Source organism: Harpia harpyja, chromosome 14 (genome assembly GCF_026419915.1).
Source record: "Harpia harpyja isolate bHarHar1 chromosome 14, bHarHar1 primary haplotype, whole genome shotgun sequence".
NCBI lineage: Eukaryota > Metazoa > Chordata > Aves > Accipitriformes > Accipitridae > Harpia > Harpia harpyja.
The window spans coordinates 35,538,153-35,559,566 of NC_068953.1; the positions used below are offsets into that span (position 1 = coordinate 35,538,153).

General features: G+C 41.3%; 1 protein-coding gene across 6 annotated transcripts in view; it reads right to left on the reverse strand.

The window, feature by feature from the left end:
- DAPK2 (death associated protein kinase 2) overlaps positions 1-21,414 on the reverse strand; it is a 61,100-nt gene that overhangs the window by 4,933 nt on the left and 34,753 nt on the right. For 3 of the 6 annotated variants that reach the window (XM_052807532.1, XM_052807534.1, XM_052807535.1), the window contains 7 exons: positions 19,044-19,182; positions 15,744-15,873; positions 14,661-14,709; positions 13,953-13,979; positions 7,661-7,813; positions 6,231-6,276; positions 1,817-5,323 (listed from right to left, as the gene is read on the reverse strand). In XM_052807532.1, coding sequence (XP_052663492.1) covers positions 4,688-5,323; positions 6,231-6,276; positions 7,661-7,813; positions 13,953-13,979; positions 14,661-14,709; positions 15,744-15,873; positions 19,044-19,182 — 1,180 coding nt within the window. In that variant the 3' untranslated portion in view covers positions 1,817-4,687. The remainder of the gene's footprint in view (positions 1-1,816; positions 5,324-6,230; positions 6,277-7,660; positions 7,814-13,952; positions 13,980-14,660; positions 14,710-15,743; positions 15,874-19,043; positions 19,183-21,414) is intronic. The other 3 variants (XM_052807537.1, XM_052807536.1, XM_052807533.1) reach the window with 2 other exon arrangements.

The window sequence follows — 21,414 nt, forward strand, 5'->3', positions numbered from 1 at the left end:
ATCATCACACTGTCAGGTCCCGTGATACCTTCTAAATTTTCAGATAGACGTTTCCACATTTTGCCCTTTACAAGGATATTTTAAAACCAAAGATACATTAGGGCCCCTTCTTAACTTCCAGCACGTGGCTCTTCATCTTACTTTGGCACATCTTCTCTGAATTGTGCTTTTACATGTTTTTCTTTTACCAGGCTGATTTAAACATCATAGGTAAGTTTGAGGCAGTCATTTCAGATCTGAAGACGGAGAACATGTGAATTCATGTGAATGTGAAATACGGAATAACTTCAGAGAGCACTAGCTGTACTCTACAACCCAAATATTAAACTGGTACCAGAGAGTAGCCCTTTTCCTGTGTCTCACAAAGCTGGTGAATAAAACCCTGTCTGCATATCAAAATCTCAGGAAGGCTCAGGTAACCTGCCACTGTGAGTAATCTTCTGCAATTAGTCTGAGATTGACAGATCCCCAGCAAAATTAGAAGGTGGCTCAAGAAAAGTAAATCCATGATCAGCTTTGGTCAACACTGGACAAGCCAAGAATGACAGAATAGCTGAGGTTGGAAGGAGCCTCTGGAGATCATCTAGTCCAATCCCCTGCTCAGGACAGGGTCAGCTACTGCAGCTACCCAGGACCACATCCCACTTGGGTTTCAAAGGATGGAGACTCCACAGCCCCTCTGGGCAACATGTTCCAGTGTTTGAATGCTCCTTTAGTAAACAAGCTTATTTGCTTTTTTTAATGTTTAAATGGAATTTATTTATTTCAATTTGTGCCCATTGCCTCTTGTCCTGTCACTGGATATCACTGAGGAGAGCCTGGCTCTGGTTTTTTTCACTCCATTCTACCACATATTTATACAGATTGAGAAGATCCCCCCTCAAGCCTTCTCTTTCTGACACTAAACAATCCCAGCTCTCTCGGCCTTTCCTCCTTTGACAGACACTCCAATTCCTTAATCATTTTCACAGCATTCCATCAAACTTACTCCAGTATGTTTTGCTGACATCACAGAAATTAAATGGGAAAAAGTTAGCTGCCATTTAGTATTGGTGATGAGGATACAGGCTACAGCATATCTGAAAAAACCTCAGGATTTGTCCTTTAACCACACCCAGAGTATGAGAACACAAGACATTGATACAGTGGCAATAAATATATGAGGAAAGGATTACAATACCTATGGAAAAATAGGAAGAAAAAAAAATATGTATCAGGATTCAGACACGTGCCTAAAATTTTTGGATGCCAATCTGGTGTCCAATCTGGCGTTAAGGAACAGATGTTCCACAAACCCTGACACAGTCCTTCTGCAAATGAAGTGCCTTTGAACTCCAAAACCACTTCAAAATTTGCATAGACCAGAAAACTGTATCCGACAGATTGAGAGGAAAAAAAAAGGTTCAAAACCAGATCTGGTAAAAGTGAAAAGAGAAAGGCCAGGAATCAACTCTTAAAAGAGTATGGAGTTTATGGAGTGACAACCATTCCAGCAGTTCTGATCTGCATATGTAGGAGGTGGATAACCCAGAAATATTTATACTGACTGGAATCCAACCACCAAGCCAGACAACTGAAGCAGCAAGAGTACCAAAGGCGAATGGAAGAGCCATCAGTGAGGATTTAAACTTTTTTTTCAGCAAAATAATTGATAATGTTTATGAGACAACAAATTCACTTTTCTCATCACGTGTCCTGGGTTCAGCTGGGATAGAGTTAATTTTCACAGGAACCCCTCCCTCACTGGGAGGGGGCACAGCCAGGACAGCTGACCTGAACTAGCCGAGGAGCTATTCCATACCATACCATGCCATACCATGTGACATCGTGCTCAGTATATAACTGGGGAGCGGGCTGGGGGGGGTCCTCTCTCGCTCGGCTTTCGGTGGGGGAAGTGGCGGAGCGTCGGGTTCCGGGTGGTGAGCAGCTGCATTGTGCATCACTCGTTTTGTATATTCTTTTATTCGTACCGTTGTTGTCGTTGTAACTTCTCTTTCTGTGTTGTCCAAGTGAACTGTCCTTATCTCAACCCTCGAGGTTCCGGTTTTTTTTCTTTTCTCCTTTCTGATTCTCCTCCCCATCCCACCAGAGGGAGGCGGGAGGAGTGAGCAAGCAGCTGCGTGGTCCTTTGTTAGTGGCTGGGCTGAAACCACGACAACATGCTATAGGTATAGCATTTGTGCAGGTATCTCAGCAGTAATTCAAGGAGCCGAGCTATCAGCTAGGCCTCTTTCTCATTTAGATGTAGACATCATTTGCATACAACAGAAGTGGGACATTTAAGCATCAAATATTACTTCCTCATGCTGCAAATGACTAGCATGGTGGTACAAAACACCAATTAGAAATCAATTTGAAGTGGAAAAAATGTCACTGGCTAAATGTCAGCTGTACAATCATCATGAAAAATTTCTGAGTGCCCTTTCAGCAGTAGAACCATCACTGAATCAAAATAGCTCACTTGACAGTATTCCAGACTGTTAATAACTGCCTCAATTTCTAAATAGCCTGCAAACCAGTGACCTTGTCATTTTCTCAATCATCAGAATATCTTCTCAAAAGCAGTATGTCAGTGACCTCCTTCAGCTCAGAGAGCACTAGCCTCAAGGACTGAGTCACAATAATATTAACCTCACCCAAACATACACAGGAACAGAGTGGCCTCATTTAACATTCCTTCTTGTCGTGCCAGTGCATTTGTTCATAAAGAAAAACTACGTGAACAGAGAATATGAGATCATGGCTGAGGGAAGGCAGACTCTCTTTCCTGAGAGTCTTTTCTGCAACATTAACTCTCGATAGGCTTTAAGTTACTTTTTAAGGATTAAAACTCTCCCCCTCATAAAAAAATCCTGTGTTCCGGTTCCCCTAGACAGTATCTTGTGGGTCTTCCAGCTCAAAGGAACCTGCAGAAGTGATGACTGAAGTGTTCTGAGAGAATAAAAAATGGACATATGTAAAATTCTCAATACTATTTGTCACAATGGAGCCAATTCTCCCCAACCATCAACACCAGCTTGCTAGGGACATCTCCTGGCTATCCTCACTACTTCAGAGCTTTTGAAAATTTTACATCTTGTGCAAAGAAAGATGCCACAGCGAGCACATCCAGTTTCCATCCTCCACCAAGTACAATGACAGGAATAACAATACCCCTACTGAATAACTGTTTTCAGAACTCTGAATTTTCACCACCCTCTGCACATCTTTATGAGGACATGGTAGTGATGGGTCCACTGTACTCTACACAAACTGGATGAGAGTATGCTTTTATCTCTCTATCTCGAAGTAGGAAACATTATTCTTAATAATGTCATGAACAACAACAGTTCAATTCAGTTAGGTCATTCACTTCTCTGGAAAAGGAGGAGGGAGTCTGGGCAGTGAAAGACACTCTAATATATATATAAAGATCCACTCTAGATGGACTTCAGCAGTGATGCAGGGATGCTTGCATACTATCTCACTGATTTTTGTAGCTGCCTAACAGTCACCTTGCAGAAAATTCATACAGCTAAGCAAAGGGGCTCTAAACTAGCTGCAGAACCTAGGCTGGCAACTCTTTTCAGTACACAGAAGCTTGACATCTCTTCTTCAGTCACTAACTACACCATCAGGGAACAATTGCATCCTGCATAAATAACAATTTATTCTGTCCAGAACCAAGATGGGTACATCTGTGCATAATCATACATATAATCAAATGACTTCTTTGAAATACAAGACAGCAGGGCACGATTCAAATTTGGGCCAACTTTTACTTTCTAAACTTAAGAAAAAAAAATCTTCACAGCAAGAACACTAGTCTCAAATCCCACACCATAGATTAAATTAGTTGTAGCTTTGTCGTCATCTTTACTGTAGCAAGCAAACCAGAAGTCTATATTATCACTTATCACTCACAAATTAATATTTGCACTGTAAAATTACATACACAGTTATCTGATCAGTTCATTACAAGTTCCCAGTTGTGTCTTTTGAATAGGATTTCTTTGGTATAGCACAGGAAACTTAGCTGAATTTTAAACCAAAGGATTAATCAACAGCTAACACCTTTGATTGTAAAAGATTTCATCCTGCATAACTGGCCTAAAAAAATAATCTTAACTCTTCTTCATCAGCAGCCATCTCACACAGAATTTCCACAGGACTTGCTAAATGTTAAATTACTACAGCAATTAACTTTGTTTTACAGGACAGATTTCACCTTTGCAAATATTTCTCTCATATGGTCTATAGAACTGCCTCCAGCAGGTCTACATGACTGTTTCCTTCATCCAGCCACAGATGCTATCATGAGATTTTTATTAGTTTCCAGGCACCCAGCTTCTAGTAAGTACAGACTGACCTACTCTTTATTCCAAGCTAATTACTTAGTAATCTTCAGGAACTGTAATACACAAAGTAGTATGATATAGGCAGTGCAAAAGACTGTAGGGTTAGATGTGTCCATACAACTGTGATAATCTAGTTCCTGTAAGTTCAGACGTCAAATATGGGGAAAAAAAACTTCAACACTACAAACAACTGGGAGTTTATGGTTTTGGTCAGCATCTCCTGCAATACATCAGAATTTCTATTTTAGTTCTAGGTGATGTTTTCGTGTAGAATCTATGCACTGAAAACTTTTTAAACTGCTGTACATTGAAAGAGGCAGCAAACCCTGCACCTAACCTGATCTATGCCATTACTGATTTGATTCTGCTACATCAAGATTCAACCCTGCAAGGAATTCTTCACAGCGAGATCTATTTAACAGCTCCATTAGTGATTCATTAGTATCTTTCTTGAAAACGGAGTCAAAGTTTCCATTCACACAGGCTTCATTTTCCAGTTGAAAACTACTCATTAAATCCTGTATCCACTTGAGTTCCTCAGAAAGTTCTTGACTGAGAGATTCATACTGACTCTGCAGATCAGCATATTTCCCGGTTATGCCTGTAAGACTAGCGCCTACAGTCTTGATATCATCTTGTAGATGTCTTTTCAGGGATTCAATTTTACGGTATTCATACTTCAGCTGAGACAGCTTGTGCCTCACGCTTTCATTCTCTTCTTTATACCAAGCTTCTTTCTCATTATAAATGGAAACCAGAGCATCAATGTCCTCCTGCACGGAATCGTGGGATGCAGCCAAAGTGCTGAAACCCCGTTCCATAAGTGAAATGTCCTCTACTACTCGGGCAAAGCGCTCAAAGTTGATGTAGGTATTATTGGGAGGCATGCTCGAATGGCACTTTATGGTGTACTCTCTCAGGCGTTTTGTCTTCAGCTGTGTGTTCTCAACCTTCTTGTTTTCTTGGACTTTTGTTTCTTCTTTCAGCTGGTGAGTCGTCAGACAGAGGAACCAATATTACTGAATGTTTACAAGACATGCAGTGATTAAAAAACTCTACGCAAAGGATGCAGCCTGAACTTCCACAATGCTGGGAGATTCTTTGCTCCCACAGATTTTCCTTCATGCATTTGATTAAAAGAAAAAAAAAACAAAACACACAAACCCAAAAACAAACGTGACAAGTGATGTGCATTCATTCCAATGTGATAAGTGTAAATAACAGGGCCGCAATTTATTTTCATGTTAATTTTTAGCAGTTAACAGTCTCAAAGCTATCAATATTTGTAGGGGGAAAAACAACAATCTTGAAACCACTCCAGTTAATGTTTTTGTGCAATGCAAAGCAAAAACTGAATTTCAAACATCCTCATTAGTCATGCTGAGATTAGCTAATGTATTTTCAGTAAGAGACTTATCCACAAAAGCAAGTGATGTTTATGATGAAAAAATACATACAGACACACAAATGTAAGCAAATCAGCACACTTGGTACAGCAGTTGTATCTTGAGAAAAATTCTATTTTCCACATGGACTGTAGTCAACTCTCAACTCAAGAAAGCATTAAACCCAACCCGTAGTATATGTCCATGCAAACAGAGAAGGATGGAAAAATGCAAAGCCCAGTCTAATGCAGGATACTGTAACATGCAACAAACATCAAAGCTTTGTCACCCTCTTTTTGAAAGTTAAGATAATAAAAGAACCCATTTGCAGAAATCCAAGGCTTTAGTCAGACCCAACCAATTTCTTCCTGGTAGATCTCTTTGAGACACCTAGGGTCACTAAGTACTTAGAGGGCAGTTTTCCATTTAACACACCAATAAGAGTGAGAATATCATCTCTGCTTTGCTCATGGTAAAAAACAAGATCTGTCTCTTTTTTCAGTCTTACCGTTATCCACGGATGAGACAGAGCTTCCTGAATTGTAAGCCGTTTCCTAAAAAACAACACAAAAAACCCCCAATCTTGAATAAGAAATACCTGGTACACAAGTCCATTGACCTGCGCTTCTCCCAGGCTTCGTATGAAGCATTTATCAAGAAAATGCCAGGATTAATTCTCAAATTTCAGGGTTATGTTTCTCCATGAGACACACTGCTTGTGTGTAGTTTAGTAACTGTTCTAAGTTTCAGTAAGGTGCTGTCCTCACTCCACACAATTTTAATTCTTACTTGATCAAAATCTACCTGTATTTTTGTGTACCCTTCCATAAAAAGTGATAAAAATATTACTTTGTTTTGTTCATCCTATACGCTTAGAATAAGAATAATAATAAATTATTTCTATACACCTTTATTACGACTGTGTCTGAATAAAGGTATACAACATTAATTATATCAAAACTGTCCTTTGGAACATGGTATTACATCACTGCAGGAGCTGCCATTTCCCAAAAGCAACATTTCTGAGGAATACTTCAAACCTGATCAGTCCTAACTTCCTTCTGCGTTGTAGCAGTTTGGTGAACAGCACATTAAAAGCACTGAGAATCAAAGGCAGAAACACAGCATTGCACAGGGACTGCCTCTGTACATGGGACAAATATCAATATCGCTGACTTGTCCTTTCTTAAAACGAGGTTGCTAGATCTGTGCATACCTCTCATCAAACCCCACCTACTCTAGCCTATTCTAAGGCCTGAGGATTTGCAGAAATCTTGACCAAACAGCTTGCCTCTCTCTCTAACACCTATCTTCTCCCCTAATGAAGCCATTAGAAAGAACTGCCATGACCTGACTTCCCTCCAGGATAAATAGGGTTATGGGGAAGGAGATGCTACTTCTGCGTGCACTTTATTAAAAGGAAGAAAAACTAAAAAAAGGTCTGTGGTTCCTATAAACTGGGAATAAAGATCTGCATAGGTGTCATGCAAATTCTAGGTGATTGCAACAGATGCAGAGACACGTAAGAAACAATTCCACTACGAGCACATGTGAAGATTTTTCTGCCCTTGCAGGAGCATATTGTGGGATCATGTCACCTCCTTGCAAGTAGCTCATAATAGACTGAAATATTGGAGTGGTAGTTATCCTGAACTAGAGATTTTGCACACTACTTTCAGCCCTTCACCTACACACCCTATTGTACCAGCTTGACTCAGGTTAGAATTCAGTCCCAAAAGTGAAATTTAACTGAGGAGATTTAGTTCCTTTTCTTAGGGTTTCTGGGTGCAGTGATTAACTAGGGGCACAGCAGCATCCTCCTGTCTTGCTCTTGAATAGCAATACACACTGCAGGGAAGGCTTTGCAGATTACTCGTCACGCTACGTTTCACTAGGCTTATCTTAGAAACAAATGGATCTTTCTGAATTTTTACTTACCGTGTGTCTTTCACCAGGAGTTTCTGAATAAAATCTTTTGCCAGGTCACTGGTATTGCTGAAAAATTCTTCATCAAATTCATAATTCACAGCTGTGATGTTGGCAAGCGTTTCTTGTTTGGTTTCTCCAAGGAAAGGCGATGCACCACTAAGTCTAGATAAGCCAGAAAGAAGAATCAATGGGAAAAAATAAACAGCAGAGGTCCCCTAATGAAATTACAGTGACTGTGTAATATACGCTCAGGACATTTGTGGATCTCATGTTATAGCAGCCACGCCATGTGGGAAATAACAGGTCCAGCTCTGGCTCACTACATCTGTGGTTATGAGTCAGACTCATCTTGAAAGTCTCTAGTACAGCACTAATGTGTGCACACAGAAATGCACAAATTCTCCTAAGTGTCTCATTGAAGTCATTACTAATCTAACTAGAAAAGGCTTCAGCTGAGGAGAGTCTCAATCCCTGTGAACCCATAAACACTACCAGGCAGAAGCTTCTATCAGCTTCAAGCAGATAAAGCAGTGTTTCTATAGGTTTTCTTCAGGTAGGAAAAGCCCTGCCCCTACTGCTTTTCTGTCTGCAAAGCTACTGACGAGTTCCCTGCACAGTGAGTTCAGCCAGGAGACCTTTCTCAGCTGGAACCAAAATACAACAAACATGTGATTGGAAGTCAGGAGCGTGGCCTTGCCTAGGGGCCAACTCTGCCAGAGAGGTAGGGCCATGCTGGTCATTAAAAGGAATCCACAAACAAAAGGACTTTGGCTGCAATAAAATCCAACTGTTTCTGAACAATGCAAAATTTCATAGAATCATAGAATCATTTAGGTTGGAAAAGACCTTCAAGATCATCGAGTCCAACCATCATCCATGCCCACTAAACCATGTCCTGAAGTACCCCATCTACTCGCTTTTTGAATACCTCCAGGGATGGTGACTCAACCACTTCCCTGGGCAGCCTATTCCAATGTCTGACAACCCTCTCAGTAAAAAAATTTTTCCTAATATCTAACCTAAATCTCCCTTGCCGCAACTTGAGGCCATTTCACTCTGTTGGCACTCTGCTCCAACTGCAAGGATATAATGGAGACAGCATCATAATAAAATGCCATTCAGCAATCTTTACTTTGACAGAAAAAGCTTTCATCCTGCTTTGGCTATCTCTCAACTGTGACTGATGACCTTCATCTTTGATGACTATTTACCCCTGCTCCATAAAACTCAAGGGTCAGAACAGATTCATTTCAGACTCCTCCTGCCCTGCCTTCCCTCCCCTTCCCTTCTTCCCTCCCCCAGTCCACAGGGATGCTGACTTGCAAAAGTCTGGTTTACAGGAAATGTTATTTATACCAAGGAAATTGATCTCATCCCTTTTTTAAAATCTGCTGGACTATTATTATGCTTATCTATTATGCCTAGGTTTGATAGCATAGTTTCAGGATGCAGCAGGCTCAAAACGGGACTGCAGCAAACTCCTGGGATCTAAATTGAAGTTTTGAATACTAAACTGCTTGCTTGCATGATCCTGCTCAACAGACCTTTTAGCCTGTCTGTATTGCCACTACCACGTTGACTGGGAATTTGGGGGTAAGCAGAAAGTTAGATGGGACCACCTGGGCCATTCAGCCCAGTCCCCAGCTACCACGTGTTGTTTTATCCACAGAATAAACATTTTAGTGCATAAAGTGTCTCCTCTCCCTCTACAATCACACAGTGACACCAAAGCAGCTGACACAGCAAGGCAGCATGAGTGAGGTCCTCTGGTTGTCTTTGATGCAGTAAATTTCACCCCATAAGCCACAGTCAATCTCACTTCTTAACAGGTTAACATACTCCCTCTTAAGCTTTTGTTCCATTTCTGTCATCCACAAAGGCGGCTACAAGCATGCACCTCACTACAGACCATGGGCGTTGTTCCAAAACTAAAGCTTGGAAACCTGCCCTAGAGCCTTGGTTTCTTTTCCCTTTCCCAAAACCATGCCATGAAGCAGCTGTAATTCCACCTTCTGGCCCTTCACTGGAAGCCAAAGCCAACAGTGCTCTATTCTCCTCTGAATTTTTTTTTTCCTCTTTGGGACTCAGTTTTGAAGTCTGTGAAATGGGAGGATTCTCAAATCTTTACACCTAATGCAAATGACTTTTGTTATATCCTGACTCAGTGCCTGTAAACATCTAACAGCAGACCCCAATAATTAAGGCTTTGCCCTTGCAACCCCGTGAATCATTCCACTAGTTATTGAATTAAGGACTCGTAGGCATTTTGCTCTCTGCACCTCATGATGGCTGCCATGTTTGTTAAAGTAGGTGGTATCATTAAATACACCCCATTTATTCAGAATTCTTCAGAACAAAAGGCTTTAAAATTAACAGGCAATACTAGTTAAAAGCATACAAAATTTCTAGTACATAGCATATCATGCAAGCTAACCCCTCCCATCATATAAAGCATGCTCTTTTTTTCTGATCATTTGTAGGGAGACAAATTTTCAACCTTAATTACTACAGCAACCATTACTAGCCAACCAGGTAAAATAGACCTCCTACACTGGATACAGTACAGAAACCCGCTTCATTATTCTGCCCCCAGGACTGAATTCTCAATGCAACAGAAAAACCTCAAGAGCACCTGGCCATCTGTGCACCGCTGTAACCACATGGTAAGTATTCCCACCTGCTTATCTTCAACTCCTAAGTTTTCCTCTCATCACTTATGAACACACAAAAGCAGCAATTTACAAAGTTTAATGACCTGTTAAGTACACACGTCCCTGAAGACCAGAGTGCTGATAAAAACCAAGGGTCTGGACACTATTTTAAACCCCTTGACCTGAGCTTGGGCGCAGCCAGTATCCCTATCTTTTTCTTCACCACAGGACAGAAGGGAATTTGTTGCACTGAATCTCACCATAGCTCTTTTACAGGTTTGGGGGTCTAAGCCTTGAGCATAGCCCAAAAGTGGATTTTATTCACAGAATCATAGAGTGGTTTGAGTTGGAAGGGACCTTAAAGATCATCTAGTTCCAACCCCCTTGCCATGGGCAGGGACACCTTCCACTAGACCAGGTTGCTCAAGCCCCATCCAACCTGGCCTTGAACACTTCCAGGGATGGGGCAGCCACAACCTCTCTGGACAACCTGTTCCAGTGCCTCACCACCATCACAGTGAAGAACTTCTTCCTTACATCTAACCTAAATCTATCCTCTTTCACTTTATAGCCATCACCCCTTGTCCTATCACTATATGCCCTTGTAAAAAGTCCCTCTCCAGCTTTCTTGTAGGCCCCTTTAGGTACTGGAAGGCTGCTGTAAGGTCTCCTCGGAGCCTTCTCTTCCCCAGGCTGAACAACCCCAACTCTTTCAGCCTGTCTTCACAGGAGAGGTGCTCCAGTCCTCCTCTGGACTCGCTCCAACAGGTCCATGTCCTTCTTATGTTGGGGGCCCCAGAGCTGAATATTCAGTACTCCAGGTGGGGTTTCAGGAGAGCAGAGGGGCAGAATCAACTCCCTCAACCTGCTAGCCACACTTTTGATGCAGCCCAGAATGCGACTGGTTTTCTGGGCTGCAAGCGCACAGTGCTGGCTCATATTCAGGTTTTCATCCACTAATACCCCCAAGTCCTTCTCTTCCAGGCTGCTCTCAATCCACTCATCGCCCAGCCTGTATTTGTGCTTGGGTTGCCCCGACCCATGTGCAGGACCTTGCAGTTGGCCTTGTTGAACTTCAGGAGGTTTGCATGGGCCCACCTCTCAAGCCTGTCAAGGTCCCTCTGGATGGCATCCCTTCCCTCCTGTCAACTGCACCACACAGTTTGGTGTCATCAGCAAACTTGCTGAGGGTGCGCTCAATCCCACTCTCTGTGTTGCCGACAAAGATGTTAAACAGCGCCAGTTCCAATACTGACCCCTGAGGAACGCCACTCATCACTGGTCTCCACTTGGACATCCAGCTGTTGACCGTAACTCTTTGAGTGCGACCATCCAGACAATTCCTTATCCACCAAGTGGTCCATCCGTCCAATCCATATCTCTCCAATTTAGAGACAAGGATGTTGTGCGGGACAGCGTCAAATGCTTTGCACAGGTCCAGGTAGATGACATCAATTGCTCTTCCATAATCCACCAACGCTGTAACCCTGTCATAGAATGCCACCAGATTTGTCAGGCACGATTTGCCCTTAGTGAAGCCATGTAGGCTGTTGCCAATCATCTCCTTATTTTCCATGTGTCTTAGCAGAGTTTCCAGGAGGATCCGCTCCTTGATCTTGCCAGGCACAGAGGTGAGACTGACTGGCCTGTAGTTCCCCGGGTCTTCCTTTTCTCCCCTTTTTAAAAATGAGTGTTGTTTCCCCTTTTCCAGTCAGTGGGAACTTCCCCGGACTGCCATGACTTCTCAAATATGATGGATAGTGGCTTAGCCACTTCATCTGCCAGTTCCCTCAGGACCCGCGGATGCATCTCATGAGGTCCCATGGACTTGCGTACCTTCAGGTTCCCTAGACAGTCTCGAACCTGATCTTCCACTATGACGGGCAGTTCTTCATTCCCCCAGTCCCTGTCGTTGCCTTCTGCATCCTGGGCAGTGTGGTTGGAGCACTTGCCAGGGAAGACTGAGGCAAAACAGTCATTGAGTACCTCGCCCTTCTCCATGTCCCAGGTAACCAGGTCCTCTGTTTCCTTCCGGAGAGGACCCCCATTTTCCCTAGTCTTCCTTTTATCACTGACATACCTATAGAAGCTTTTCTTGTTGCCCTTGACGCCCCTGGCCAGATTTAGTTCTATCAGGGCTTTAGCTTTCCTAACCTGGTCCCTGGCTGATCAGACAATTTCTCTGTATTCCTCCCGGACTACCTGTCCTTGCTTCCACCCTCTGCAGGCTTCCTTTTTGTGTTTGAGTTTGTCCAGGAGCTCCTTGTTCCTCCATGCAGGCCTCCTGGCATTTTTGCCTGACTTCCTCTTTGTTGGGATGCATCCCTCCTGAGCTTGGAGGAGGTGATCCTTGAATATTAACCAGCTTTCTCGGGCCCCTCTTCCCTCCAGGGCTTTATCCCATGGTACTCTACCAAGCAGATCCCTGAAGGGCCCAAAGTCTGCTCTCCTGAAGTCCAGGGTAGAGAGCTTGCTGTGCGCCCTCCTTGCTGCCCTAAGGATCTTGAATTCCACCACATTTATTTTCCACCCTGAAAAGACAATCCCTCCCCTTCAAGCCTCCATACTCATACTCACCCCTGAGCTGTGTAGTACAAATCCCTCTAATACTAGAGTGCACCTTCTTTAAGTCTGGCAGCAAGTTAGTCCTCTGAGTGTCATAAGGAACAGCAGAAGCCCCAGGAGGCTTAGGGAGAGGCATTTCCAAGCATGCAGTATCCACCATGCACTGCTCCCCAGCAGTCACAGGAGCTTGATTTCAATGGAAGCAGTTAGGTCCAAGGATCCCTGACCACTTCTGTAATTCTCATATCAAACCAGAGGAAAATTCTTGAAGCAATGAGTGCTGTCCCTCCATTGTATGCAACCATTGTCACACAAGCAGTTTCACAAATTGTCAAGCTCCATCTTAAAACTCTCTCAACTGCTTGTCCTCAGGATGCACACAGAACTTCATTTCTGTGAGAGTTTGAGCTTGTCATGATTTCCTGCTTTTATTTATTAATCACCAGTTGACATGCTTTTATTCTAATAGTATCTTCTTTTCCCCTTGTGCTTACTGACTGCAATGATACTCCCAACTAGCTTTTGCTTTACTAGCTTTAACAAGCCATTTTTTCCCCTGTAAGATGAATTCTCAGTTCCCAGGGTCAACTCCTCTGCTCCTATCTCAGCTTAAATTCACCTTTTTGAGTATGAGTGACCATATTTATACATAGTAGTCTAGACTGCTGCCTTTACAAGCAAATTAAACTTCCCTGTTTTCACCTGAAATAACTCACCTTGTAAATGGTACTATTACATTTGCTATTTCTATTCCTCCACACACTGGTAGCTCATAGCGCTTCTATGAGCAACCAACACGCTTGGGTTTTTCCATCCTCTACCATTTGGAGCTGATGAGGTCCCATAAGAAGCAGAAATGCCCAGTGATGCTAGAGACATTTGTTCTTCATCTGCACAGAATGCCCCTCTTTTACCCCTTATTTTAAACTTGAAAAGGCTGCAGGATGACATTTGCCCATTAGACAAACCGCTGCCCACCCCGTGTATGCAGCTCCTTTCTTAAATGACTAAAGGGAAGAGCCATTTTGTACTAGTGCAATAGAGCTTTAGGAACACTTCTACAGGAGTGAATCTAATGTACTCACAGTATGTAGGTGATGACTCCTATGCTCCTAAAAAACAAAGGAGATTAATTGCAGGGGTTCTGCGTGACCTGTATTGTTCTTAGTGTACACAATATGAAAAAGTCAATAGTAGCTGCTATACAGGCAGGACAGCCATCATGGTTTTAGATAACTGCTAGTATCTCTCAAAGAATGGTGTTTCGGGAAAATGTGAATTTTACATATAACTTCAAGTAATGTGGATAGTTGAAGTCTCTTTATGTATTTCTACTTTAGCATGTATTTACTACAGTACACATCAGAAATACAAAGAAATAGAAGTGAAGGGTGACTTCTTTTGCCTGCTTTCGCAGCAGATCAGATTAGTACTCAGGTCTCCTCTGCATGCAGTGGTCTTATAAACAAAGCTGTCACAAACGCTACAGGAACATGTTTTGTTTTAAGAGTGCTCCTCCGCAGTGGACAGTGGCAAACTGTTAACTCTATAGCTGCCATCATTAAAGTTTCTCATTGTTACTTTGCAGAAATTAAATGCTTATCTTCTAATTTAAAAAAAATGCATAAAAATGGAAAGACAGAACAAAGAGTTATTAACTACACTTAAGTTTTTTGTCCTATTTTGTTTTTAATTTGTTGCAGTAGAATGGATTCTATTCAGAGCAAATTGGGAAAAAGTAACAGTAGAGCAACCTGGGGAAAAAAAAAAACCAAACAACATTAAAAACTTACCACATATCTGCAGCTAGTCCAAGTGGTTCATAGTTTACTATTTCTGGAGCTGTAAGAAAAAATTAATCAAATATCAGCAACTGAGGTAAAAAATTTTTACCAGGCTGAATTGAGTAGCAGGTCAAGAATTACCAAGAGGGAGAAAGGGAGGGTGGGAAAAGGAAAGGTAGTTATAGGATGCCCTGTTTATAGTTTTGTAGCCATGATAGGAATTCAAGTTCACAAGCATCCAGAAGAGATTACGTAGCGTAACTTGGAGCATAATGCAACTCAAGACTAAGGGTGAAGCAGGTATTATATACTAATTACAGTGCAAATTATAACAAATAACAAATTATTACACTTCTCAAGGATACTATTACCCCTAAGAATCTGAGCTTGTGTTTTGTTTTTAACTGATGCCATTAAAGCTAGTTTCTAATGGCCAGTCAGAAACAGCCCTTGGGCAAGAGGCTGAAATTACATGCCAGACTACATTGCTATCCATGTCAAACCCTATTATCTTTATAAGAAACATTTCCTCATTGGAAAACATCCCCATATAAGACTGCGTGAAAGAGAAAAGACCAAGGTCAGGTAATGAGATGAAAAAAGGTATCTGTAACAGTCGTGTTTAACTGGAATATGAATTACAATTCTCTCCCCACATCCCAACCCCCAAAACCTCTAATTGAAATTAGTAGAAAGGAGTAGGATTAACCTAAAATCCAAGTGAGACAATAGAATTATGATCAGTGAGTAACAAAAAGAGAATCAGGTGGAAAAATGCAAGGGGAGGTGAGGGTTTTGTACAGTGTGTACACAACAGGTGTACAGTGTGAGGCAGGTTTATCTAGAAAGCAATGATAGAGATACCCATGTAATTGTGTACCTGTGTACCACAACGCAGAGAGCTTAATTGCCCCAGGCAACAAGTAAAAAATTATAATTTCTATTTGCAGGGTTTCATAATCTCAATCCTGAATTTACATCTCTAAATATTTATTCAGCAGCAACCTACTCTCACAGAAGTAGCACATCTGGTTTATAGAAAGCACCTTTTGGCTTTGCAATATGAGACAAAGGAATGGGTCGGTCACTCACCTACAAATTCTGGAGTTCCAAAAATGTTTTTAAATTCAACTCCATCTTCTATTTTGTGAGCCAGGCCGAAGTCAATGAGTTTGATGTGTGGAATAGGGATATTCTTGTCTAGAAGCATAATGTTTTCAGGCTAAAAATAATAATAAATAGATCGCTGTTATTATAATATTAATATCTTGGGAAAGTAACAGAGCTCTCAAGCGCTTTTTGTTCTTCACATACACAACACTGTAGAACAAGAAATACATACCTGTGCCTAATCATTTACAATTCATTCTATTGAGAAAGGGATGACAACTGTAAAATTTTACATCATTGAATGGACCAGAACTTCATAAAAGCAAAGCAAATCTACTAAGAGTAATACTTTCATTCCTTTAATTTTATCTCATGCAAAAACTACCTTTCTCTATCTTCCTGTTAGCACTCCTAAGCTTATTTTCTTAATGATGGCTATTGCCAAGATGAAAACAAGATACCCTTTTTTTTCCAAAATGAGACAGAAGTTTTTAACACAACTGTACGTAGTTCCCTAATCTGACAAGATAACGCCACTAGAGTATCGGCCCAGCAGCACTGTGATGTAACACAAAGTGGAAGCTCAGTTTATCTTTTCCCCTTTTAAAACAGAAAATATATCCCTGGCCTGCAAGGCCTCCTGGGAAGATGTCACACCCTGACCCCACGGATTTGCCTCAGTTACAACAACTGGTGCACACATAACAGCAGCTAGCAGGTAGTTGAAGCAGTGCAGATAGCTGGTGCAGAGACAGAGTGCCATTGCTTGATCCTGAGGGAGAGCTGCATCACTGAATATCTTGATTGACAGCAATTTTACTAATCTGTTCTTGGAATTTACACTGGGAAACATCACTATTTCTGCCCAGTTGTTCCTATACTGTATTGTAACCCACTGGAAGATGTCTTATCAAATGCTTCTTGAGGGATTCTAGTCACATCTTAATCTACTTAGGGAAGGAAAATGCTCTTCTCTGAGACTAAATTCACAGCTGCAACTACAAGGCCAGAAAAGATCTAGGATTTGCTATCTGAACAGTCCAGAAAATGGAAAAAGTTGGGATCAGAGGTCCTAGCTCATATACAATAGTAAGCTATTAAAAGAACACGTAGCATTTCTCACAGCATTGTAGGGAAAAGCCAAAGCTAGAACTGTGGAATTAAAACTAATTTTTCAGCCGCAGACTTTGACTTTCTTTACCAGATATAGCAGATATTTCATAAACTTATTTCTTCAACTAAATTTCTCAGCCTTAGTTACTCCCCTACCATGGCCCTATTTCACAGGTTTCAGAGTAAACTACCAGTTCCATTTATTTCCCATGAAGAGCTTTAATGCATTGATTTGTCATAACTTAATCATAAGCTCAAGAGCAACAGTGAGACAGTTTGATTCCCTGCTGGCAGCTGCCTGGCCTTTTCACAGCAGATCCTAATGTGGAAGCGGCTCCTGCTAACACATACTCACAGTCAGAGCTGCACTGGAAAGAGACCGTATGAATAATTTATTGTCACAGTCATTGGACCAAGAATATTTTAGCCTCAGGCTAACAAGTCTGGTTTTCTTCCATGGATCTAGGGCATGTATGTTCACCCCAGATACATGATGTAAGCTTGTTTATAGCAGACAGAACAGACTGAAATGGCAAAAAGTCACAGTCACTACCTTTTGGACTGTTTTATTCTTTAGGTGGTGTAAGTCACTGTAGCTCCACTGCAGTCAATGGAGCCCTGGCAAGTGATGAGATAATTATGAATAATCCTCTAACTAATCAGATCACTGCTTAAAAATACATGTCTAATTTACCGTTAGCAAAACTCCAAACCCGGTCCTACAAAACCCAGGACAGTTATTCTGTGAATATGTTTTAAGTCATTTGAAATGCACCATTAGTGAAATGATTCTTTACTTATCCTTTCTGATGTCTATCTCACATTTCTTGTAACATCTTCCTTGACCACCTGACATTACTGTTATTAAGTATCAAGATTCGTAGTTAGAGATCAGTATAGAAAAAGTTGCACCTATATTCTCACCACAATTTCATGCTACTGGATATTACACTGTTTTCTAATACACAGTGAAAACTTTCAGTCTTTGGCTTCTGGATTCATGAAGTAATTTCAAAATCAAGTACGCATCCTTTGTATGTTCCCACATCTCCTATGCTTTTTCACATGTACCCTGTGAAGATTTGGACAGTAGTTTGCTAACCAGTTTCTTAGGTTAGATGTGATTTGCAACACTTGCAACCACTACATGTATGCCATTATCACTGATGCAAGACCAAGCAATTTAAGACTGAGACAGCATTACACACACATTTAGCATAAGGAATCAGCATATATATCCTGAGAGTCTGGGAGAAGTCTATCTATAGCACACACATAATTAGTAATCGGTAATAAACTAACCTAGATTTAAAGTTAGGACAAGAAACATGTAATCTAGCAGTAGACTTTCTTCCTTTTTCCTTCATTTTAAAACAGTTCCCTCCTCTGTTTTATTCTACTTTCTCCTAGAGGATAAGCGCATTTTGAATGTATTTCTGGAAGCAGCAATGTTTGAGGCAACCAGTTCTGTAGCTGTGAGTCTGCTATGGAGAAAGCGCTTCCTTCTAGTCTCAAGAGTTTCACTCCCAAGGACAACAGACTCCCAGCTTCAGAGAAGCATGTTCACTTAGGGAGGCCACAATCAAAAGAAGAGAGAGACAGTCTCTTCTGTATTGTCTAGGCCAGTTGTACTGATATCAAAGTCAAGGACCAAAGCTACAGATGTCACCTGATATGGTAGGAAGAGAGCTCTGTGTGATGTGCTTTCAAGACGCTAAAGCAGCTAAGAAAGCAAGAAGTCTTTCTGTTAACCAAACTGCACTGGATGACACATATGCCTCATGTAATTCTAAACACAGTGGGGATTGGAAGCAGCAACAGTTGTTTGTAGCTGGATCTGGCCCTCCTCTTCCCAAAAATGCATTTCTTATGTCCTTCATTCTAATTTATTTTTTTTTTCACAGCATGCTTTGGATGATACCACAAATACAAACAGCTGAAGGATGAAGACTTACAATTTCTTTTTCTCAGTCAGTAAATATATAGGCCCATCCAAAAGTTACCACAGGCCTGATAAAGGAGATTGTCTTCCTTGGAGCACTCAGCTGTGAAGTGCATTTAAAATGGTCTTACCTATTATTTTAGGCATGTTATCAAATACAGATATCTAACAAATCATAGAAGGTGCAGTCTGTCATTAAAACAGTAAGTCTAAATCAGCATCTTTACCTTTAAATCAAAGTGAGCAATTTTCTTAGAGTGAAGGTAATTGACACCATCCAAAATCTGCTTGATGAATCTGGTTGCTTCCTCTTCACTCAAAGACTCTTTCTGTGCCAGGAAGTCAAAAAGTTCTCCTCCAGAAACCCTGCAAAACACACCAGAAAACATCCTGCTATCTACTGCATTGTAAGACATAAAATAAACATAAGCACTGAAACTGAAGTAGCAAAAAACCTCCATACAGTTAGAAAGAGGCCACTCTTGCAGACAATCTAGAGTTTTGTGTTCTGGTTCCAGATGTATCAAAACTTCCTTTTGGCTTCAGCTCTCTCCCCTGTAAGTTAAGGACTAGCTTTCCCTAATTCATTGATGCTGCAAGGTTTGATTTGTCAAGGATTATAAAGGACCAAAAAAAGGTACATTGTTTGATGAATCTATAGACATGTACATATTTCAATAGGTAGACTTTGATGTTAACCACTTCAACTGCTATTTTTCAACATTGTCATTTTGTATGAGACAGAGGAAATAGAACAAGTTGTAATAGTCAATGACTGTTGAAGAATTACTTCTCTTATTGTTTGCCATCAGAAACATGAGGCAATAAGATCTGCCAACAAAATTTCTTTCCTTTCCAGAACAGCCATTACACTGTTCCAGTACAGATTCTTGCCCAACATAACTGACAGGAAAGCATTTGTTTTGTGCTGAATTTTTTAAAAGAAAGCAGATTGTAGCAGCTTGGAAGGTACCTAAAATTGTTTTCCCAAATCAAGGAAGTGCTATTAGTTACTATGAGTTTTCACATCAAAATTAAAATACATTCCATGCATATTTAGTACATAAGACTTCTGTTTTCATTTTTGTGCCTTGTATTGAGAGCTCCAGTGCTATTTTGGTATATATTATGAAACGGGATGATCTAGATATTTAATTATGCTTACACTTATTGTTTCCAGTTCACACTGTCATTGATATTATTGATTTATTCTCAATCAAATTTACTGTTGGGGGCACTGACAAAGTGGTGGTTGCTCTTGGGCTCAGGTGTGTCACCCATCTGTGCTCACCATTCAGAGCGCAAGCACAAGACTTGAGAGATCTAACAGTCATTTTGGAAAACAAGTATTTGGCCCTGTTGTCTGATGAAATACCTGTAAAAGAACTGGCAGGTTCAAATGCTTTAAGTTAACTTAAGTGCTGTGACTCACAAGCAAGTTAGATCACACTGTACGCTGCAGAGGTCTTTCGTGCAATCATTCCTCTGACCCCAGGCTCCTACACAACAATGGTGGTGACAAGATGGTGATTCCCTAACTCTGCCTCTTTCAGAGTAAACTATTGTGAACAGCTACAAAAACTGCAGAGAAGTCAACTGCAAACAAGAACAACGTGTCAAAAGCCACAAAGACACTGGGCTTATTTCTTAGCTTCTACTGTTGCTGTGGGTGACAGCATACCCTGCTGTTCTAAAGGCAGAGATTTACACAGGGCCTATTGACTTCAGCATTGATTACTGGATATTTTTTCACAGCTTCCGCATAGTCAGAAACTTTTTAAGCAACCTGAGACAGGATGCTTCACCTGGGCAGAAGTCACTTGATGTTTTGATTGTTACAACTAAATGGCTGGTGAACAAAAATAAGCTTATATGACCCAGGAATATGTTGCAACTGCTGTCTCTGGCTGCTGCCTTCCTCCTTCCTATTAATCTCAGTTACTTAGCCTGTGAGACTCTTATTTGGTCTCTGATTTTCTTTTTAGGTGACACATACCAAGGGTGTCAGCACTACCATCAGCCTTGTTGGACAGGTTTTGTTTTACCCTGTGGATTTCAGGAGCCAGGGAACACTGTCTCCTTTCCGTATTGCAGTAGGTTTAGGAGCCTTGGTTCATTAGTTTAAAAATTATTACAGCTGACTGTGACAAGCCAGTAAAGAAATCTGTAAGTAAAACCTGGTAGTCTCTTGGTGAAATCTGCATACAGAGAGCAGTCAAGTTCTGTTTCCTTAATGATTTCTATTCATACTGCACTTAAGCAATCACCTCTGGCAGGCACTATGGCCCTGTCATTAGGAAGCCAGCAGTACCTGGATACTTTCTTGTACTTTTCTGGAATTTAACCACACAGGCACACTACTCTCTCTTTTACCCTGTAAAATCTCCTTGGTCACTGTTCCTTAAGGTAGACTCTTTAATCAGGACTAAGAATAAAAAAGTTCTCTCTTGGGCCAGGCCAACAGCCCACGTAGCCCAGCCTCCAGTTCTCCAACCCCAGCAAAAGAAGATACCACTTAAGGCAAGCACACAAGCTGAGCCATTTTGTGAAAGCCATTTCCCCCACCTTCCCCTGGCACAGAGGACTGTGCTAAGGACG